Here is a 22,210-nt window from a genome sequence, read left to right as displayed (position 1 = left end):
GGTGACAACTTCAACCGGAAGTGAACCTCCCATTGGTGGAGGCGACGCGTTCCTCCTTCTGATTGGTTGCTCCACCGGGGTGAAAGGTAAACGGCGTACTATGCTGACGTCTTCTTCCACAGCGTAATGGCCGCGTCGTCTGCAAGCATGCCGGCAACCCGGGCTCCTTCCAGGCTTTCGTCCAAAACACGCAGCGGGACGTTGATACAGAAGAGCAGAATAGTTTTCTTCCTTTCGTTGGCCTGGGTGTTGCATTGTGCTGCGGCCGACGGCAAGACGCTGGTCCTCCTCGACAACCTCAACATCAGAGACAGCCATTCTATCTTCTTCCGTAGTCTGGCAGGTATGTCTGCTTACTTCTCTTACATCGATATGTGTTTACTTCTATTACGTTGTTATTTGACCACTTTATTACATTGAAGCACTAACATGAACCATAAACTCGTTTTAGGATTTGCTATGTCGGCACTCTTTGATGTTAGCTTTGTGCTCGGGCTGGCGGAAGGAGATGCTAACATTAATCAATAAATCAATCAAAGTTTTTTTTATATAGCCCTAAATAAGTGTCTCAAAGGGCTGCACAAACCACAACGACATCCTCGGTAGGGCCCACATAAGGGCAAGGAAAAACTCATCCCAGTGGGACGTCGATGACAGTGACTATGAGAAACCTTGGAGAGGACCGCATATGTGGGAACGAATACAATGGATGTCGAGCGGATCTAACATGATATTATGAAAGTTCAATCCATAGTGCAGGGGTCACCAACGCGGTGCCCGCAGGCACCAGGTCGCCCGTAAGGACCAGATGAGTAGCCCGGTGGCCTGTTCTAAAAATAGCTCAAATAGCAGCACTTACCAGTGAGCTGCCTCTATTTTTAAAATTTTATTTATTTAATAGCAAGCTGGTCTCGCTTTACTCATTATTTTTAATTCTAAAAGAGACAAAACTCAAATAGAATTAGAAAATCCAAGAAATATTTCAAAGACTTGGTCTTCACTTGTTTAAATAATTTCATTTATTTTTGTAGTTTGCTTCTTATAACTTTCAGAAAGACAATTTTAGAGAAAAAATACAACCTTAAAAATGATTTTAGGATTTTTAAATACGTATACCTTTTTACCTTTTAAATTCCTTCCTCTTCTTTCCTGACAATTTAAATCAATGTTCAAGTAAATTATCATTTTTTTTATTGTTGTGTACATACATCTACTGATGCCTCTGGACACATCTTCAGTGATGTGCCTGGAATCATCGGGTGTTTCGGGTCTTTCAACATCATACACCCTCCTCCAAGTGACCCAGCCGGGGCTGATCAGACCCCAGCTTGTGTCCAGATGGCTAGCTAGCTACCATGACTCCATGGCTCTCCCCTTTTCAGCCACAGCCATCTTGAGGCCCTCTCTGCCGCATCGGTGGTACTGCGGATGGCTCTCCTCCTTCTCTCTCCCTCGATGCCCAAAGTGCTGAAGGCTCTGGTCAAGGAGCGGGCTGCAAAACCCCTGCATCCAACCTCAACTGGGAGGCACCTCACTCTCCAGCCAGCCTGCTGACAGTCACTGACCAGTCCCGCGTACTTGGAGAGCTTCCTCTCAAAGGCTTCTTCCAGGCGGTCTTCCCATGGGACGGTCAGCTCCAGCAGCACTACCTGCTTGGTGGACTCAGACACGAGGACAATGTCTGGTCGCAGGGTGGTGACTGCAATGTGGCTGGGGAACTTCAGCTGATGTTCAAGGTCCACCAACAGCTGCCAGTCTCTTGCAGAGGTTAGAATGCCCGCAGAAGTTCTTCTGGCAGGGGTTGGCTGCTCCCCAGCTCTGACAAAGGCGATGATTTTCTTGGAGGGTCGGAACTGCTTCGCCCACACAAGTCCTGCGCTGATGGTTTCAGCAATGGTCTTAAGGACTTGGTCATGCCTCCAGCGGTACCGACCATCTCCAAGTGCCCTGGTGCAGCAGCTGAGGATGTGTTCCAGGGTTCCTCGCTTGTAACACAATGGGCATGCTGGTGTCTCTGCTATGCCCCATGTGTGCAGGTTAGATGGGCTTGGAAGCACATCGTACACTGCCTGGATGAGGAATTTAATGCGGTGGGGCTCGGCTTTCCACAGCTCGGCCCAGGTCACTTTCCTCTCAACCGCATTCTCCCATCTTGTCCAAGCACCCTGTTGCTTCAATCCCACTGCCTTGCAAGTTCTCATTTCCTCCACTGCAGCTCTCACCTCCTCCTGAACAAGGCAGCGCCCTTCCTTCCCGCTGGTTTTCAATTGGGGAATTGGAAAGGAGCCTAGCCCAGCTCTGCCTCGAGTGACCACTCCCACCAGGCTTCTTTGACGCAGCCTTGCCTCTGCCTCTTGAACTGCATCCTCAGCCCTCCACTTCCTACCAGTCCTCACTTGGATCCCTGCTTTAGCCACCTTCGGATCTCGTGAGTCCCTGAGCTGAACCACTTCTCTGGCTCTTGCTACCTTGAACTCTTCCTCCAAGGATTTGAAGGGCAGTTGCAGTTTGTTGGTGTTCCCGTAGAGTGCGAGGCTGCTCAGGCTCTTTGGTAATCCCAGCCATCTCCGGAGGTGGCTACTGACCCTCCTCTCTAAGGTCTCCACTGTTGAGATGGGGACTGCATAGACAAGGAGGGGCCACAGGATCCTGGGAAGAATGCCATGTTGGTAGACCCAGGCTTTGAACTTTCCAGGTAGGCCTGACTTGTCCACGGATTTCAGCCAGCCATCCAACTCAGTGCAGGTCGACTGGATAGATGTGGTATCTCTCAGAGAGCTGTCAAAAACCTTGCCCAAGCTCTTGACTGGCTTCTCTGTGATGGTTAGAATGGCTGTGCCTGTGATGTTAAACCGGAACTTGTCTTCCACCTTCCCTTTCCTCAGCACCATAGACCTTGATTTGGCTGGCTTGAAACGCATCCGGGCCCACTCCATCACCTTTTCGAGTCCCTTCAGAATCCACCGGCAGCCTGGGACTGATTCTGTCATGACAGTGAGGTCATCCATGAACGCCCTGATGGGTGGTTGCCGTTGTCCAGATTTCGATAGAGGCCCTCTGCACTCTGGCTCAGCAGACTTGGTGAGCATGTTCATGGCCAGGGAGAATAGTGTCACAGAGAGAGTGCACCCTGTGATGATACCGATCTCCACCTTGTGCCAACGAGATGTTATTGCTCCCGAGGAGACCCTCATCCTGAAATTGGTGTAGTAATCAGCAATGAGGTCTCTACATCTGCTGGGGACATGATGTTTTGTTAATGTGAGCTGAACCAGCTTGTGTGGAATGGAGCCGAATGCATTTGCCAGGTCAAGCCAAAGCACTGACAGGTCGCCCTTGTTCTCTCTTGCCTCTCGAATGAGCTGTGTCACTACACCGGTATGCTCCAGACAGCCTGGCATTCCTGAAATGCCTCCCTTCTGGACAGATGTGTCGATGTAGGTGTTCTGACCCAGGTAGGTACACAGCCGTTTGGAAACAGTGCTGAAGAATATCTTTGCCTCGACGCACAGCAGGGAGATGATGCGGAACTGGTCTAGCTGGGTGGAGTTTTCCTCCTTCGGGATCCACACCCCTTCAGCTACTCTCCATTGTTCTGGGATCCTCCCTCTTCTCCAGAAGACTCGCAGGATTTTCCACAGACGCAGCAGGATTTTGGGACAGTTCTTATACACTTTGTATGAAGTGCCACTTGGTCCTGAAGCAGAGCGTGCCCTTGCTCTGCGGACAACCTCCCTGACTTCCTTTAGCTGCAGTTCTGACATGTCAAACTGCACCTCCGGTTCAGGGGGGTCTATGAGGATGTTACACTCTCCCAACTCCTGCTCTCTTGCGGGGTCGCTGTACGTCTGCTTCAGATGTTGGTCTATGTCTTCCTGCGAGGAGGCAAGTTTACCACTGCGCTTCTGCCCCAACAAATCCTTAGTGAACTTGAAGGGGTTGGAGATAAAGGCAGCACGCTTGCGTGCCCTCTCACGGCGCCGCCTCCGATGCCACTCAGCCCGGCGAAGAACCCTGATCTTATTCCGCAGGATGCACATTAGCTGGGCCAGGCCAATACGTTCCTTATCTCCGGCCTTCTTGTATTGGGACTTCAGTGCTTTCATCTCCTGCCTGATGTTGTGGATCCTCACAGCTCTTTGATTCTTTGAGTACGTTGTTCCGGAGCTTTTCTTCTCCTCCTCGCCGAATCGTTCAGCAGCGATACTGACAATGATTGTTGTCATAGCTTGGAGCTTCCCGTCAGCCTAAAGAATAATAAATACATTTTAATTACATTTTTAATTTTAGCTTCTGTTTTTTCGACAAAGAATATTTGTGAAATATTTCTTCAAAATATGCTGGCAATTCTAGAAAATCTGTAGAATCAAATTTTAATCTTATTTTAAAGTCTTTTGAATTTATTTGAAAATTTTTGTTCTGGAAAATCTAGAAGAAATAACTATTTGTCTTTGTTAGACATATAGCTTGGTCCAATTTGTCATATATTCTAAAAAAGTGCAGATTGGATTTTAACCTATTTAAAACATGTATTCAAAATTCTAAAAATCCTCTTAATCAGGAAAAATTACTAATGATGTTCCATAAATTATTTTTTTAATTTTTCAAAAACATTTGAATCAGCTAGTTTTTCTCTTCCTTTTTTCAGTGGAATTTTGAATTTTAAAGAGTCGAAATGGAAGATAAACTATGTTTCAAAATATAATTTTAATTTTTTTCGTGTTTTTTCCGCTTTTAAACCGTTCAATTAAGGGTTTTTTTCATCATTTATTCTCTACAAAAAACATTCCGTAGAAGGAAAAAAAATGTACGACCAAATGACAGACAGAAATACCCTTTTTTTTTGTATTTATCTGTTTCTATATATATTTATTGTGAGAAATCATTAAGATGATCAGTGTTTAATAACATAGAGTTAAAGGTAAATTGAGCAAATTGGCAATTTCTGGCAATGTATTTAAGTGTGTATCAAACTGGTAGCCCCTTCGCATTAATCAGTACCCAAGAAGTAGCTCTTGCTTTCAAAAAGGTTGGTGACCCCTTCCATAGTGGATCTAACGTAACCGTGAGCAGTGATGGGTTGATGAGGCATCATGTAGCGTTTCGACACATTGCAAAACTGTATTGATACTGTTTCATGAAATACTGACATCTGCTGGACATTAAAAATCCTTAAAGGCAACCTTTGGACCGACTCAACTGACACTGATTTTATGACCTATCACAGTGGTTCTAAAAGGGGGATACGCACACCCCTGGGGGTACTTGAAGGTATGCCAAGGGGTACATGAGATTTTTTTTTAAATATTTTAAAAATAGCAACACTTCAAAAATCCTTTATAAATATATTTATTAAATAATACTTCAACAAAATATGAATGTAAGTTCATAAACTGTGAAAAGAAATACAACAATGCAATATTCAGTGTTGACAGCTAGATTTTTTGTGGACATGTTCCATAAATATTAATGTTAAAGATTTCTTTTTTTATGAAGAAATGTTTAGAATTAATTTCATAAATCCAGTTGGATCTCTATTACAATCCCCAAAGAGGGCACTTTAAGTTGATGATTACTTCTATGTGTAGAAATCTTTATGTATAATTGAATCACTTGTTTATTTTTCTACAAGTTTTTAGTTTTTTTATATCTTTTTTTCCAAATAGTTCAAGAAAGACCACTACAAATGAGTAATATTTTACACTGTTATACAATTTGATAAATCAGAAACTGATGACATAGTGCTGTATTTTACTTCTTTATCTCTTTTTTCAACCAAAAATGCTTTGCTCTGATTAGGAGGTACTTGAATTAAAGAAATGTTCACAGCGGGTACATCACTGAAAAAAGGTTGAGAACCACTGGCCTAGCTTATACGTACTAACATTAGCCTAGCTTTGTTATGCTCGCTTGTCAAACTGTGTTCCTTAGTTTTGACAAATTGCAAGTTTTAGATTTTCAAACGTAATGTATTGCCTTTTTATCCATCTATTGTTTTAGTTTTTTTATGTTTATTTATACATTTCAACAATTACAAACAGTAGGTCCAACAACAATACAAAACATTGTGAAAACCGTACAAAACAGCGCCAGGGGGTTGTAAATTCAAAATAGCAAAAGTAAAATACAATAAAAAAATGTATATAACAAACAAAGTGCAAAGCCATAGGCTCATTCAGATTCATTAAATAACTGAAATTTGGAACACAGCATCGTCGTTTTCACAGCTTTTTTGTTGTTAGAGGTAACTAAATAAATAAACGGGTTGTACTTGTGTAGCGCTTTTCTACCTTCAAGGTACTCAAAGCGCTTTGACACTACTTCCACATTTACCCATTCACACACACATTCACACACTGATGGAGGGAGCTGCCATGCAAATTAAGGTAGAGAGCGTTTTAATGTAAAGTTCAAAATATTTTTTTAAAGGCACAAAAGACAGGTCAGGTTAGGGCTGGGCGATATTGCCTTTTTTTAATATTGCGATATTTTTAGGCCATATCGCGATATATGATTTATATTACGATATTTTGCCTTGGTCTTGAATGAAACCTTGATTCATATAATCACAGCAGTATGATGATTCTATGTGTCTACATTAAAACATTCTTCTTCATACTGCATTCATATATGCTACTTTTAAACTTTCATGCGGAGAGGGAAATCACAACTAAGTCAACTGACCCAAACTGTATTTATTAAAGTTATTAAGCAATGGCACAAACATTCAAGTCATTTCCAAAACAAAGTGCAAGATTGCAAAATGAGCTGCATAATAGGAAATCGAATAGTATTCGTCCTTCACTATGTGGTATGTTACTATGGTGATGAAATTCTCTTCATTCTCTAGCGAGTGACTTTTCAAATGATGCTACATAATTGCAGTAAAGCTACTTTTTATAGCAACGCTTGTACCGCATGCTTGACTTATTACGGTTGTCTGTTCGACAAATTCCCACCTGAAGCCGAACCACCGCCAGACGATGGATCCCCTGCTGTTTTTATTGGGAATTAAGTCTTCCTTCATTTGTTACCAGATCCGCACCTTCTTTCTCTCGTACGGCTACGTTAACAGCTAACGTAGCTCAGTCTGCTACCTCTCTGCTCTTTGAGGGCGGACACGTATGTGACGTATGTAAGAATGTCTGTGAGAAGGAAAGAGTGGGAAGAGCCTGAAGTGTACGCCCGCAGCTAAAAGCAACTGCTTGAGAACGTATACTCGAATATTACGATATAGTCATTTTCTATATCGCACAGAGACAAACCCGCGATATATCGTATATATCGATATATTGCCCAGCCCTAGGTCAGGTATTGAGAAACTTACATTTATGAATATAAAACTTAGCTAATAGAATAATGAGGTTGCAAAGGTAGAATTCATTTTCAAATTTTTGTTCATACAGTGTAAAACCAAATATCACATCTTGAAAACAAAGCACAAATTTGTCATGAATATTGTCCAGGATGAAGCGACAGATGCCCTGCCATAGTGATCGGGTGCTTTCACAAGTCCAAAACAAGTGGTTAACAGTCTCTGGATGCATGTTTCAAAAGGTGCAGGTAACATCAATGTCCTTCTTGTATCTAACCATCACAGTCTTTACAGGGTAATAACGATGAATGTTTTTAAAAGATATCTCTTTGACTTTGTAGGTAAGTAAATACCTGTTAGGAAGGGACCACGTTTTGACCCAACAGATGTCATTTACAACATTATTCCAGAGGGCAATTACATAGGAGACAGACACACAATCATTTTGGAATAAGCTGCGGATTTTTCTGTTATTTTTCTGATCAAAGCAAAGTTTCCCCACGGGAGTGTCAAGTGGATCATTCACAATTTTTACAGCAGAAAGAGGTGGTGTGTAAGCGCTGTACAACATAATAACACCTGTTGGAATGGCATCAAATACAATGGCAAATTGTTTGGGAGTCACAGGTATCTTAAAATGGTGTAGAAATTCTTCGTAATTAAAAAGTTGACCTGACTTATTGAAAAGCTGACTCACTACAATAATGTTATTGTTGAACCAATTGTTGAGGAAAAGAGATTTCCTTTTGTAACATATGTCTTTATTGTTCAAAATGAAATATTCGGTAGGTGAAAAATTGTGCTTGTATATAAGAGACCATGCTAGAAGGGCTTGTTTGAGGAAGTTTGAAAGAGCAACAGGAATCCTATCAATGCTATAATTACACAATAGCAAACATTTTAGGCCTCCAAGGTTAGAAAATACATGATGAGAAATAAAGTTCCAAATGGAGGTAGGGTCTTTCAAGTAGTGTCTTATCCAATTAATTTTAAAGGTGTTGTTTAGTGTAGTGAAATCAAGAAAGCTTAGATTTATATGTCTATTGTTATTGTATCACACAAAACACTTACCACGTCCTACAGCTTTCAACATTGAGCCAATCAGACTAGGGCTGGGTGATATGCCTTTTTTTAATATCTCGATATTTTAAGGCCATGTCACGATACACAATATATATCTCGATATTTTGCCTTAGCCTTAAATGAACAGTTAATGCATATAATCACAGCAGTATGATGATTCTATGTGTCTACATTAAAACAACCCATCCATCCATCCATTTCTACCGCTTATTCCCTTTCGGGGTCACGGGGGGCGCTGGCGCCTATCTCAGCTACAATCGGGCGGAAGGCGGGGTACACCCTGAACAAGTCGCCACCTCATCGCAGGGCCAACACAGATAGACAGACAACATTCACACTCACATTCACACACTAGGGCCAATTTTTAGTGTTGCCAATCAACCTATCCCCAGGTGCATGTCTTTGGAAGTGGGAGGAAGCGGGAGTACCCGGAGGGAACCCACGCTTTCACGGGGAGAACATGCAAACTCCACACAGAAAGATCCCGAGCCTGGATTTGAACCCAGGACTGCAGGAACTTCGTATTGTGAAGCAGACGCACTAACCCCTCTGCCACCGTGAAGCCCCCATTAAAACAACCATTAATTAATTAACATGGACTCCGACTTAAACAAGTTGAAAAACTTATTCGGGTGTTACCATTTAGTTGTCAATTGAACGAAATATGTACTGTAATGTGCAATCTACTAATAAAAATCAATCAACATTCTTCTTTATACTCCATTAATATATGCTCATTTTAAAGTTTTTAAACAGAAAGGAAAACCACAAGTCAATTTGCCAAAACTGTATTTAATAAACTGTTATTAAGCAGTGGCATAAACATTCATGTCATTTCAAAACAGAAAGTGCAAGATTGTCAGAGACATTTTAAAACACTTTTTGTGCATGATGTCACTAAGATGACATATCAAAACAGCACTAAAATAAAGTGCACTTTTTGTACGAACGCCACTACAATAGCTTAAAACAAATAAAGTGCACATTTGTGCATGATGCCACAATATATTTCAATAACTATTTAAAAAAAAGAGCTGCATAATAGGAAATCAAATAGTGTTAGTCCTTCACTATGTGGTAGGTTCCTGCAGACGTTATCTTCTTTTGTTGTTTACAATTTTTTCATACGGTGTTGATGTGGAAATGTTTGCCTCGGCATTTTATTGGTTTGGCACCGAACAGAGATGTTGACATGCGGAGTAAGTACTCTTCATTTTCTGGTAGGTGACTTTTCAAATGATGCTAGAAATTAGCAGTAATGCTACTTTTTGTATCAATTTGATCCATTCTAGGAAAAGGAAAACATTGCATTTAAGAATGGCAGACTTAGATCAAGTTTGACACTTTTAATAATAAGGACGTAAAACGTTATTCAAGTCTGTCTTCCCGTCTATGACGTCATCGCCATCAGTCGGCAAAACAAGAATGGCGGTTAGCGGTGGCGGAGCTATATCACAACAAATGCAAACCCGACAAGACAATATCATTAATTACAACACAACAACTTTCAGCTACAGCACGATTGCAAAAGCGAAATTTAGAAACGCCACAACACAATAATATAAAGCCGCAACACAACTTCAAGCCACAAAGGATGTGACGGGTACGACGGAAGTGACCGCGGAGCCAGTTACGGCGACAGGTCAACTTCCTGAACATAGTATATTAGTATTATTTACAAAGTAAACACGTTTATTCATGACTGGAAAAGTGGTCACCCTTCACTTACATTTCCAACTTAGTTCATTACACCATTTTCAACTTTACCGTCTCAGGAAGTCAGTAAGTTGTTGAAACTTGACCACTGTCACCTAAGCTCCATCTTTGCATTGTGTTTTGGCTTCTAGCTGTTGTGTTATTGTGTTGTGGTGTTTGCATTTGATGTGAGTTTTCTCTCAAATCGTAGCTGTTTTTTAAAATGAGAGTACTAGCACGTCAAACTAAAGAGCTACTAATGGTTTTTTTTTTAGGGCTACAACTGATACCAATTTGAATTAGTAGTCAAGGAGGCCTATAACCATTAATTGGAAATTATATTAATTTGCAGTAAAATTTAGCAAAACATGAATAGTGTACATCAGCAAGCAGCTGGACAAGGCTTTGTTTTTTTGTTTGTTTTGTTACCCTTTGTTTTAGGAAACATCAAACCAGTTTTGTGCGGTGCTAATGTTGTAATTGAATTTCACATACACCTTTTATTACGTGTGTCTATCATTTGTAATTCAAAATAGAGGAACTATCCTGAAAATTGGTAAAGATAACAGATTTTTCTAATCAGTTTTGTAGCAGTTTATAGATTTCATACCTTGTAAGGAACCCTGAAATATTTGTTTGTTTGTTGGTTGGTTGGTGAAGGTATATTTCCACCATGGATTCAGTTTCAATATGATACATCACATATTTTTATTTCTCTTTGCCCGTGTCCAGAAAAAAAAGCAGGAAGAAGCAATGTGTATTTCATCTTACCAGAGCAATTACTAACACACAGTTTCACTTCCTGTTCTCAATTTGTGAGACATTTTTTAAACTGGTTGACATTTTTTCCCCTCAATCTTACAGAAACAAGCTGTTGCCTGCTCTTCTTTACGTATCATAAGAGATATATTTTTTAATACCTAATACTGGTATCATAAGTGTATACATCTTATCTGCTGATGTATTTCTGTCGTATATATTTTTTATGTATTTAAAAATTAGCCGATACCGATAAAAGGGGCAATATCAAATTACATCCAAATGCCTACTAATATTGGTGCCAATAATTGGTTGATCCCTAGTTCAAACCATTGTTCATTTAAAACCTAAAGAGATCCTGTTTGCACTTCATTTTTTAAATAAATTCATTTTGTATTTGCTTTATTTCTACGTCAAAAACAGTAAATATATTAGCAGGTTAATAAGCTAATTCAACTTAAAGTCAATATTGTTTGCACTTTTTTTATATTAACATTGTATTTTATTTTATGTTGAATAAAAAATAGTCGCAGGTAAGTCTACTGTTAAAATGTTGGTTACTGTACTTTAATTGAACATTTCTTAAATATGACAGCACGGTGGTACAGGGGTTAGTGCTAGTGCCTCACATTCTTTCTGTGTGGAGTTTGCATGTTCTCCCCGTGAATGCGTGGGTTCCCTCCGGGTACTCCGGCTTCCTCCCACTTCCAAAGACATGCACCTGGGGATAGGTTGATTGGCAACACTAAATTGGCCCTAGTGTGTGAATGTGAGTGTGAACGTTGTCTGTCTATCTGTGTTAGCCCTGCGATGAGTGGTGACTTGTCCAGGGTGTAACCCGCCTTCCGCCGGAATGCAGCTGGTTTAGGCTCCAGCCATCCCCCGCAACCCAGAGAGGGACAAGCGGTAGAAATGGATTGATTGATTTCTTGAAAAATGGAAAATAAGAGCAGAAAATGTTTCCTCTCGTTATTTCAACCTAAAGGGTTGGTTCCACTTTATTTAAAAATATGGAAATGCTTTGGTCATTAAATGTTTTTTACTTGCTTGTTTGTATTGATAATTCATTAATACCTAATTCCCTTACAAGAAACAACAAGAATATAGGAAACTTCACTTGTAGTTTCTAGTAGCCAGTTTTTATTTAATAGACTGGTATTTTTTTTTTGCTAAAAAGTCACTGAATCGATTTTAACTCACTCTCTCCTGTTGGATATTATTGCTCTAAAAAAATATTGTCCCTGGATTGTATCAGCAACCACACATTCTAAATCAAATCGTTGTTAAAACAAATTATTACCCTCCTATACTGTGTGTTTGACAATTAATTTAATGTGATATGGTTGTTAACCTGTCTTTGCTTTTCAGATCGTGGCTTTGATCTTGTATTCAAGACAGCTGACGACCCTTCACTGTCGCTCATCAAATATGGACAATTCCCCTTCGACCACCTGATCATCTTTTCCCCATCAGTTGAGGGTACATTTAGCATTCGTCCTTCTAAATCAACTTGATTGTTTACTATTGAAACAGATCATTTATTGGTGCTGATTTGCAGACTTCGGAGGCAGTATAAACGTGGAGACAATAACAGCCTTCATTGATGGCGGAGGAAACGTCTTGGTTGCTGCCAGTTCTGAGATTGGTCAGGTCAACTCCACTGATTTTGATTTGTTCTAAAAGTCCGTGAATGAATAACCTCCATCCTCCTCAGGTGACCCCCTGAGGGAGCTGGGAAGCGAGTGTGGCATCGAGTTCGATGAGGAAAAGACCGCCGTCATCGACCACCATAACTACGATGTGTCTGATCCTGGAGAGGTAAGCCGCAATCCGGTCTTACTGTCATTTTACATCGTTATTTACCCATATTCTCTCATTTTTGTCTCCAGCACACCTTGATTGTTGCTGACCCAGAAAACATGCTGAAAGCTCCCACTATTGTCGGCAAACCCACCAATAAACCAGTTTTGTTTAAGGGCGTTGCGTAAGTAAGAAGGGTCATAATGGGCATCATTTTTCTAGCAAGAGACCTAATTCAAGTATTGCTCATTGGGGGGGGGGTTATTTTGAAAATTCTGTAGCAATTACACCTTCTAATATACAAATTCAGATGAAAAATATGGAAATGTATTTCTACGTACCAAACTCCAATACGTCCAAACAAAGCTGTGAATCTGAGGACATTAAACAGGAAACATTCTGTATAAATGATAGCACAAATTCATGTTTTTTTGTGTAATATAGGTGTAATGTTCTTCAAAAGTAACACATTACTGCAATATTTTGCTTCTTTTTTCCCTAATCTTACCCATTAAGTCTCTGGTGAACGTAAATTAGTAATCCATTACAATTCAGAATGTCTTTTGTAATTGAAGTATTAACAATGAATATAAAGTAATATCATCGATTGGTCTCCCAGCATGGTGGCTGACCCTGACAACCCTCTGGTCCTGGACATTCTTACCGGCTCGTCAACAGCCTACTCCTTTTTCCCTGACAGACCCATTTCTCAGGTAACAACACTCAATATGCAGTACAATGTGATATTTGGGGTTCATGTCAGTATTAATGCCCTCGCCTCGGCACAGGGGTTAGCGCATGTGCCTCACAATACGAAGGTCCTGAGTAGTCCCGGGCTCAGGATCTTTCTGTGTGGAGTTTGCATGTTCTCCCCGTGACTGCGTGGGTTCCCTCCCACCTCCAAAGACATGCACCTGGGGATAGGTTGATTGGCAACACTAAATTGGCCCTAGTGTGTGAATGTGAGTGTGAATGTTGTCTTCCTGTGTTGGCCCTGCGATGAGGTGGCGACTATTCCAGGGTGTACGACGCCTTCCGCCCAAATGCAGCTGAGATAGGCTCCAGCGACCCCAAAAGCGACAAGGGGTAGAAAATGGATGGATGGATGATGAAGTACTTCCTTTCCTTTATGCAGGCAGTAGACTGCACTTACTGTTAAACAGTGACTAAATAGAATATTTATATTTTGACATTTAGAAAATATACTTTGTGTTGTTTTATATAATGAATGTTTTTTGTGTTTCTCCTTAGTACCCCCACGCTGTTGGCAAAAATACCCTGCTGATTGCCGGCCTTCAGGCAAGAAACAACGCCAGAGTGGTTTTCAGTGGCTCCTTGGACTTCTTTAGTGATGCCTTCTTCAACTCCGCAGTGCAGAAAGCCACACCTGGATCTGAAAGGTCAGCTCTGGCTCACCCTATTATTTCCTATTTTATTTGTGGTATCACAACTTAACATTGTACTCCTTGCACACCGATCGCTTAATTGAAATATAAAAAAAAGGGCTAACAAGGGGTTTGGATCTTTTAATGAAGATTACTATAAGCAAAGTGCAACCTCGTTCAGCCAGTAATTTAATGGCATTTATACAAAACATTTACTGTGTTACTGTAGTCTGGTTGCAGTAGTTTACGAAAGTAATACCAAATGGCTAAACTAGGCCTGGGCCCAATATATTGGGCTGACAAACAATATTCTTGTCATCAATATTTTTACGCCAAATTCAGCACTAATGTAATTCTAATGTAATAATAATAATGATAGTATTGCAAATAGCCCTTTTAAAATGCAATCAATTTGAACTCATTAGATTCATTTTTCACCTTTTGTAGTTGCAAGGTAAAAACTTTAACCTAACAAAAAAAAAAAAAGGACTCTGTCTGTTACAAAAAAATGCACTTCAATAAATATTAATCTTAAGCAACTGACAGGTGTTTTTATTCATTTTTTTTGTTATCACTCTCTAACAAATCTGAGCGCTTCTGCCCACAGAGAAAAAGATTGTGGATGACTGACAAGAGCTTTCACTCCGTTCATTTAATTCTGCTATGGTGTAAACATGTACAGGTGCTAAGAGAGCGATGCTCAGAGTGAACCCTCTTGCACTTTGCTTTGAGGCAAGAGACAAAGAAAACACACAAGAACATGGCAATTTATGGATTCCGGAAAAATTATGAAGTTCAGTTAATTTATTGACGGCCTGGTTCTAGGCTGAACAACTACTCAGTATAGGTGATGGTGAGGTGCAGTGGGAGAGTGGCCGTGTGCAACCCAAAGGTCCCTGGTTCAATCCCCACCTAGTACCAACCTCGTCACGTCCGTTGTGTCCTGAGCAAGACACTTCACCCTTGCTCCTGATGGGTGCTGGTTAGCGCCTTGCATGGCAGCTCCCTCCATCAGTGTGTGTGTGAATGGGTAAATGTGGAAGTAGTGTCAAAGCGCTTTGAGTACCTTGAAGGTAGAAAAGCGCGATACAAGTACAACCCATTTATCATTATCATTTATGTTATATGCGCACATTGTTGTGATGTGTTTTTATATATTTCATTATGTGGATCACTTAATCTGCCGTTGATCAATGCAGTGAAATCACACACACGTGAACATTTACCACCAGCTAACACATACTATGTGAACCGAATCAAATTAGGTGGCCTTCAACTGTACAGACTAAAACAGGGGTGGGCATTACGTCGATCGCGATCGACTGGTCGATCTCGGAGGGTGTGTCAGTCGATCTCAAGCCAGGCATTAAAAAATAGACATAAAAATGAGCAATCATCAATCATACCAAGACTTCACTTTCGTCAGTTGTTTGACATTCTCGGCACCCGAGGATCTTGTGAGATGACGCTGGCTGCTGCGAGCTCATATTTAAGAAAAAAATCACTAACAGGGCGGACGCAGAGAAACACATTTTATTTCTAGAGACTCCGTACCTACTGTCAAAACTCTAAAGACCGACTGCACAGTTCCTGTCTTCACCATAAAAGACCTGTTTCATCCTGCCTGTGCTAACAAAATAAGAGTCTCAGAAAGCTAGCGTGCACAAGCTAGCAAGCTACGGAGTTTGATGCCAATGTATTTCTCCCCCGCCCTCAGTGACCGCTTTCTCACTTGCTTGCCCACCCGCACACTCACTGACGTCACTCACCTGCTGCCAGACATTAAAGGGCCACACACATATGCTACTCTCATAACAAAGTGTTTAAAAACGAGTATGCAAGTTGGACAAATGAGATGCCAAATCCAACCACTTTCATGTGGTATTGGACAGAAAGGAGGACTTTTTTTTTCTCCTCCATTTGAAAATGCGGACGTTATCAGCACCACTGTCTAATTCCAATCAATGCAAGTCATCAGAATCAAATACACCAACTTATATTCTTGTCTTCATGAAAGAAAGGAATCCATGTGTGTTAAACATGCTTGTATTATCATTAAACACCATTAACTTGTTAACAAAAATGTCTCTTTCATAAATAAATAAATATAAATTATAAATAGGAATGAGGTGGATCTCCTCGACTTGGTCAATTGAAAAGTAGCTCGCCTGCAGAAAAAGTGTGAGCGCCCCTGGACTAGATCAAGTATTCAAGCGAGTGTATTTCCTTGTCTCTTGTAGACACGAGCAGACCGGCAACAAGGAGCTGGCAGAGGCTCTCTCCCGCTGGGTGTTCAAAGAGGCCGGTGTCCTCAGGGTAGGTGCTGTTACCCATCATCCCGTGGGCGAGACCTCTCCCCCTGCGGCTTACACCGTCACCGATCTTGTGGTGAGTCAATTGACTAAGATGTTAAAAAAAAAAAAAAACCTGATCTGGGTTAATGTCAACTATACTGGCCTGGCAGGAGTACAGCGTGGTCATTGAGATGCTCTCTGAGGGCCGTTGGGTTCCTTTCGATGGTGACGACATTCAGCTGGAGTTTGTGAGGATTGACCCCTTCGTCAGGACTTACCTCAAGAAAAACGGTACAGTTAGTTTAAGCAGCATATTATTGCTTGGATTTTAAATAAGTGTTCATAGGATTTAAAATTGAATGCACTTAATTTGTTGTACAAGGTGGGAAATACAGCGTCCAATTCAAGCTGCCGGACGTGTACGGAGTCTTCCAGTTCAAGGTGGACTACAACCGACTGGGATATACACACCTGTACTCATCCACTCAGGTCAGTCTGTCAGACAAACACTCATTTTCATGCAACCTTCATGAACATGAAGACAGTATGATGAATTTTCATTATACATCTCTTTAATGAATGCTTAGGCTAACATTAGCTTGCTGCTCTGCAGGATTACACTCCATAGTCTCCACTTTGCTGCAGTGCTCCATAGGGATGAGTACCCAGTTAGGTAGTTTCATAAGCACCAACCAAATTCTCTGGGTACTACCCAGTACCGGTTCACGTATAATCAAACGCTGCGTGTGACATAATGTCTCCTGGCAGACTGGGACAGCATATGGACTCAGTCGGACTGCCTCTATGTAATGTTGCAATTTTCCGTGCAGTAAGGCCCCGGTTTCTAAAATGCGTTGGCTCAATGCTATTTTATTCATATAAAAAAAAAATCATAATTTGGCACAGTGGTTCTCAAATGGGGGTACTTGAAGGTATGCCAAGGGGTACGTGAGATTTTTCAAAAATATTCAAAAAATAGCAACAAATCCTTTATAAATTAATGTATTTAATAATACTTCAACAAAATATGAATGTGTTGACAGCTAGATTTTTTGTGGACATGTTCCATAAATATTGATGTAAAAGATTTATTTTTTTGTGACAAAATGTTAAGAATTAAGTTCATGAATCCAGATGGATCTCTATTACAATCCCCAAAGAGGGCACTTTAAGTTGATGACTACTTCTATGTGTAGAAATTTTTATTTATAGTTGAATCACTTGTTTTTTTTTTCAACAAGTTTTTAGTTATTTTTATATCTTGTTTTCCAAATAGTTCAAGAAAGACCACTGCAAATGAGCAATATTTTGCACCGTTATACAATTTAATAAATCAGAAACTGATGACATAGTGCTGTATTTTACTTCTTTATCTCTTTTTTTTTCAACCAAAAATGCTTTGCTCTGATTAGGGGGTACTTGAATTAAAAAAGTGTTTACAAGGGGACACTGAAAAAAGGTTGAGAACCACTGATCTAGCAGATACAAATGTGTCAGAGACAAGGTGCTTTTTTACACCTAAAGAAAAACGGAAGAAAATCCACAATATAAGTATTAGTGTCTTCACCAGTTTATCAATAAAATCCTTAAAAGTGAGAGAGTCATCAATTAAAACACCAAGGTATTTATATTCATGCACCACTTCAATGATATTTACTTTAAGAGTGGACACTACCAAGGGATTTTGAGGCACCTTCCTATGTTTGGAGAACAGCATAAGTTTTGTCTGTCAGCATTGAGAACCAGTTTTAAGTAAGTAAGTGACTTCTGCACAGCAACAAAATTTTTCTGCAGGGAATTAGCAGTCTGCTCCAGAGATGATCCAGAGCAATCAATAATTGTATCGTCAGTATAAAAGTGCATATTGGCATCAGAGATTAAATGCTCATTGGATGTGCCATAGACACGCTACTTATTAGCACTAGCGATTTTACATTGCAATTTCAACACATCCACATATGGCAGGGGTCGGCAACCCGCGCCTCCGGAGCCCCATGCGGCTCTTTGGCCACTCTGATGTGGCTCAGCTGCATAATCGCCGATCCCCCCGATTATTTCGGGGGGTTTCAAGATTTTGGTGCCTCTCTCGGACATCACCCGGGGCTAACATTTTCCGATTTTCACTCGGACTACAATATTGAGGGCGTGCCGTGATGGGTTTACTTTCAACGTCCTCTACAATATGTCATCGTGCCCGCCTTTACACCATGCTATCTGCGTGCCGGCCAGACGCATGTATTTCGCTTCTTCTATATGTCATCACGCCCGCCTTTACACCATGCTATCTGCGTGCCGGCCAGACGCATGTATTTCGCTGTTTCTATCGTCACACGTACGAGATTGCAAGGCATACTTGGTCAACAGCCATATAGGTTACACTGAAGGTTGTGATATAAACTACTTTAACACTCTTACTAATATGCGCCACACTGTGAACCCACACCACACAAGAATGACAAACACATTTCGGGAGAACGTCCTCACAGTAACACAACACAACAAATACCCAGAATCCCATGCATCCATGACTATTCCTGCCTATATCATACACCCCCGCACCCCTGCCTACCTCAACCGGCGCACGGGGGGTGGGGTTTGGTGCAAGTGGGGTGTATAATATACAGTAGCCAGGAATAGTCGTGGATGCATGGGATTCTGGGTAATTGTTATGTTGCGTTTATAATGTGTTACAGTGCGGATGTTTTCCCGAAATGTTTGTCATTCTTGTTTGGTGTGGGTCCACATTGTGGCGCATATTTGTAAGAATGTTAAAGTTGTTTATAACACAACCTTCAATGTGACCTGTATGGCTGTTGAACAACTATGCCTTGCAATCGTGTACGTGTATCTGCTGAAGCCACATACAACATATTACTGGGCTGGCAAGCTGTTTGTACATGTTGTAGAAGGCGTCAAAGACAGTGGCTTCATAGCACGCCTTTATTATTGTTATCTGGGTGACCATCAGCAGATATTCGCGAGAATGGTCGCTTTAAGAATTCGGGAACCTCCCGGAAAATTTGTGAGGGTTGACAAGTGTAATGCTGTGAACCGGAATTCATTGAAAAGTCGCGGGCTGCACTAACAATACAATTTCTCATCAAGGTGCGGGCCGCGTGTCTAAGACCCCTGGTTTACACATAGCACAAAGCAAAAAAAAAATGTCTTTATGCTGTGTTATTTCATTTTAAATTTCAAAAGAGCTTTGTGGCTCCCATTGTCTTCTTTATTTTGTGAAACGGTTCAAAATGGCTCTTTGAGTGGTAAAAGTTGCCGACCCCTGAAATATGGTAATGAAATCTTCAACTAAGATTCACGTTACTAACAGCTGGTGTGTAATAAGTACAATACAAGCACTTTTTAGGGTGCAACAAAAGACTACATTCAACATGATGGCAAAGGCTACTTCCTGAATAGGCAGCACACTGTAGTCTAAACACTACTCCCATTAACGTCTTGGATTTGCATGCAAAGTCTACTATATAATACTTGCAACTGAGACTCAGAAGTGTACAACTAGTGGACAGCACAGTTACCATTATCTTAAATAACGTTATTTTATTTTTAGTATAACACATGAACACACACATACAAGTATGGAAAATGGTGACGTTGAGTACCAGTATCAATTCCCAAGTACCGGGAATTGGTACCGTATCAATTTAAATGTGAAATTTACCCATCCTTATTGGTAAAAAAATATTTCTGCACTCAATCTCCTCTTGAATAAAATGTGTCCTTACCTTAAAGGTAAGGACACATAAGCAGCCTCAGGCTTTTGCTTTCCAGTTTTGCTTTAAGTGTTTTGTTTTAATTGACTAATAAAAAGGACACTGCATGCATCATTGTGTGTCTTACCTATCTTTTTTCTATGCAGTGTTTGTAGGCTGGACAGTATCCCATAGTCTTGATGTGCTACTATTGTTTGTGTACCACAGGTGTCCGTGCGGCCCCTGCAGCACACTCAATACGAGCGCTTCATCCCTTCCGCGTTCCCGTATTATGCCAGCGTCTTCTCCATGATGTCGGGACTGTTTATCTTCAGCATTGTCTTCCTGCACATGAAAGAGAAGGAAAAGTTTGACTAGATGGTAGGGAGTACAACAACCCCAGTGAACTTCTGAAAGCAACTTGGAAATTGAGTTTGGGGGCAATGCAGTTTGTTTTTGGCTGGGAGGACTCAAGTAATTGGGTCTTGACACTAAAATACTGTGCAGATGTTTTTCCTTTTCATTTTATTTGAACACAAAATGTTCATGTTTGTACTTGGTTGGTAAACCATTTTTAAAAAATGATCTGAAGCGAGTTCAGGAATGTCATTCACACATAATGATTGGCCCTTATTTCACTATTATGGTGGTCGCCACATGCACTGAACAAAATTATGCCAACTCATAATTTACCTGCAGTCTCTTTTTTTGTTTTTTAACAATAAACTATTGACATTCCAACTGTCAAGTGACATTATTTCTCACCGTGAGGCATTTTAATTGTATTTGAATGCGACTATTTTAGTGTTTCTATTACATAAACTATACTGAAAGTAAAGAAGGAGCTGAGCCGGAAGGCAAAGCTCTCAATTTACCGGTCGATCTACATTCCCATCCTCACCTATGGTCATGAGCTTTGGGTTATGACTGAAAGGACAAGATCACGGGTACAGGCGGCCGAAATGAGTTTCCTCTGCAGGGTGGCGGGGCTCTCCCTTAGAGATAGGGTGAGAAGCTCTGTCATCCGGGAGGAACTCAAACTAAAGCCGCCGCTCTTCCACGTTGAGAGGAGCCAGATGAGGTGGTTCAGGCATCTGGTCAGGATGCCACCCTCCTTAGGGATGTGTTTCGGGCACGTCCGACCGGTAGGAGGCCACGGGGAAGACCCAGGACATGTTGGGAAGACTATGTCTCCCGGCTGGCCTGGGAACGCCTTGAGATCCCCCGGGAGGAGCTGGACGAAGTGGCTGGGGACAGGGAAGTCTAGGCTTCGCTGCTTAGGCTGCTGCACCCGCAACCTGACCTCGGATAAGCGAAAGACGATGAATGGATATCTCAAAGTGGAATATTTATCGTGACATTGATTTGGATTTTTTTTTTTTTTTTTTTTCAAAGAAAATAACACCCTGCATGGCAGTTTTGTGCTATTAGAGTAAACACTGCAACATTTTCTTGTCACATTTCACCTGTTTACTGTTTTATACCCAAAAAAAGTCTGCGGGCTATACAGCGTTTTCCATTTGGGCTCCAGTACTCTGGAATGCCCTCCCGGTAACAGTTTGAGATGCTGCCTCAGTAGAAGCATTTAGGTGTCATCTTAAAACTCAATTGTATACCCTAGCCTTTAAATAGACTCCCTTTTTAGACCAGTTGATCTGCTGTTTCTTTCCTTTTTCTCCTCTGTCCCCCTCTCCCTTGTGGAGGGGGTCCGGTCCGGGGGCCATGGAGGAAGTACTGGCTGTCCAGAGTCGGGACCCAGGATGGACCGTTCGCCTGTGTATCGGCTGGGGACATCTCTGCGCTGCTGATCCGCTTCCGCTTGGGATGGTTTCCTGCTGGCTCCACTTTGGACGGGCCATTCGCTACTATATTGGATCCACTTTGGATTGGACTCTCACGGTTATGTTAGATCCACTACTTTCACAATATCATGTTGGACCCGCTTGACATCCATTGCTTTCGGTCCCCTCGATTGGTACCGGGCCGCAGAATAATTTTTTATTAATTTTAATTATTTTTTTATTAAGAAAAAAAAATACATATATATATATATAAACATACAAAACACAAGATACACTTACAATTAGTGCACCCATCCAAAAAAAACCTCAATTTTTCATGACAAAAACCTCCCTTTTTCATGACAAAGGGAAAGAAAAAAAAAAAACT

General features: G+C 41.1%; 1 protein-coding gene across 1 annotated transcript; it reads left to right on the top strand.

Annotated features, from left to right (window-relative positions):
* Positions 1-78: 78 nt before the first annotated feature.
* Positions 79-20,782, top strand: ddost (dolichyl-diphosphooligosaccharide--protein glycosyltransferase subunit (non-catalytic)). Its single transcript, XM_061904768.1, has 11 exons — positions 79-343; positions 12,221-12,331; positions 12,411-12,497; positions 12,567-12,670; positions 12,742-12,836; positions 13,272-13,365; positions 13,904-14,052; positions 16,278-16,425; positions 16,502-16,622; positions 16,714-16,820; positions 20,270-20,782. The coding sequence occupies exons 1-11, from the start codon at positions 127-129 to the stop codon at positions 20,417-20,419; spliced, it is 1,383 nt and encodes a 460-aa protein (XP_061760752.1). The 5' UTR covers positions 79-126; the 3' UTR covers positions 20,420-20,782.
* Positions 20,783-22,210: the final 1,428 nt, after the last annotated feature.

Source organism: Nerophis ophidion, linkage group LG06, assembly GCF_033978795.1.
Source record: "Nerophis ophidion isolate RoL-2023_Sa linkage group LG06, RoL_Noph_v1.0, whole genome shotgun sequence".
Classification (NCBI taxonomy): domain Eukaryota; kingdom Metazoa; phylum Chordata; class Actinopteri; order Syngnathiformes; family Syngnathidae; genus Nerophis; species Nerophis ophidion.
The sequence above is the reverse complement of the archived record's forward strand: the minus strand, read 5'-3'. Positions and strand labels throughout refer to the sequence as shown.

Excerpts from the sequence above, each read along its gene's own strand:
- ddost (XM_061904768.1), top strand. The coding sequence starts at position 127 with ATGGCCGCGTCGTCTGCAAGCATGCCGGCAACCCGGGCTCCTTCCAGG. Across the intron at positions 13,366-13,903 it reads CTGACAGACCCATTTCTCAG|TACCCCCACGCTGTTGGCAA; the intron begins GTAACAACACTC and ends GTTTCTCCTTAG. Across the intron at positions 14,053-16,277 it reads GCCACACCTGGATCTGAAAG|ACACGAGCAGACCGGCAACA; the intron begins GTCAGCTCTGGC and ends TGTCTCTTGTAG.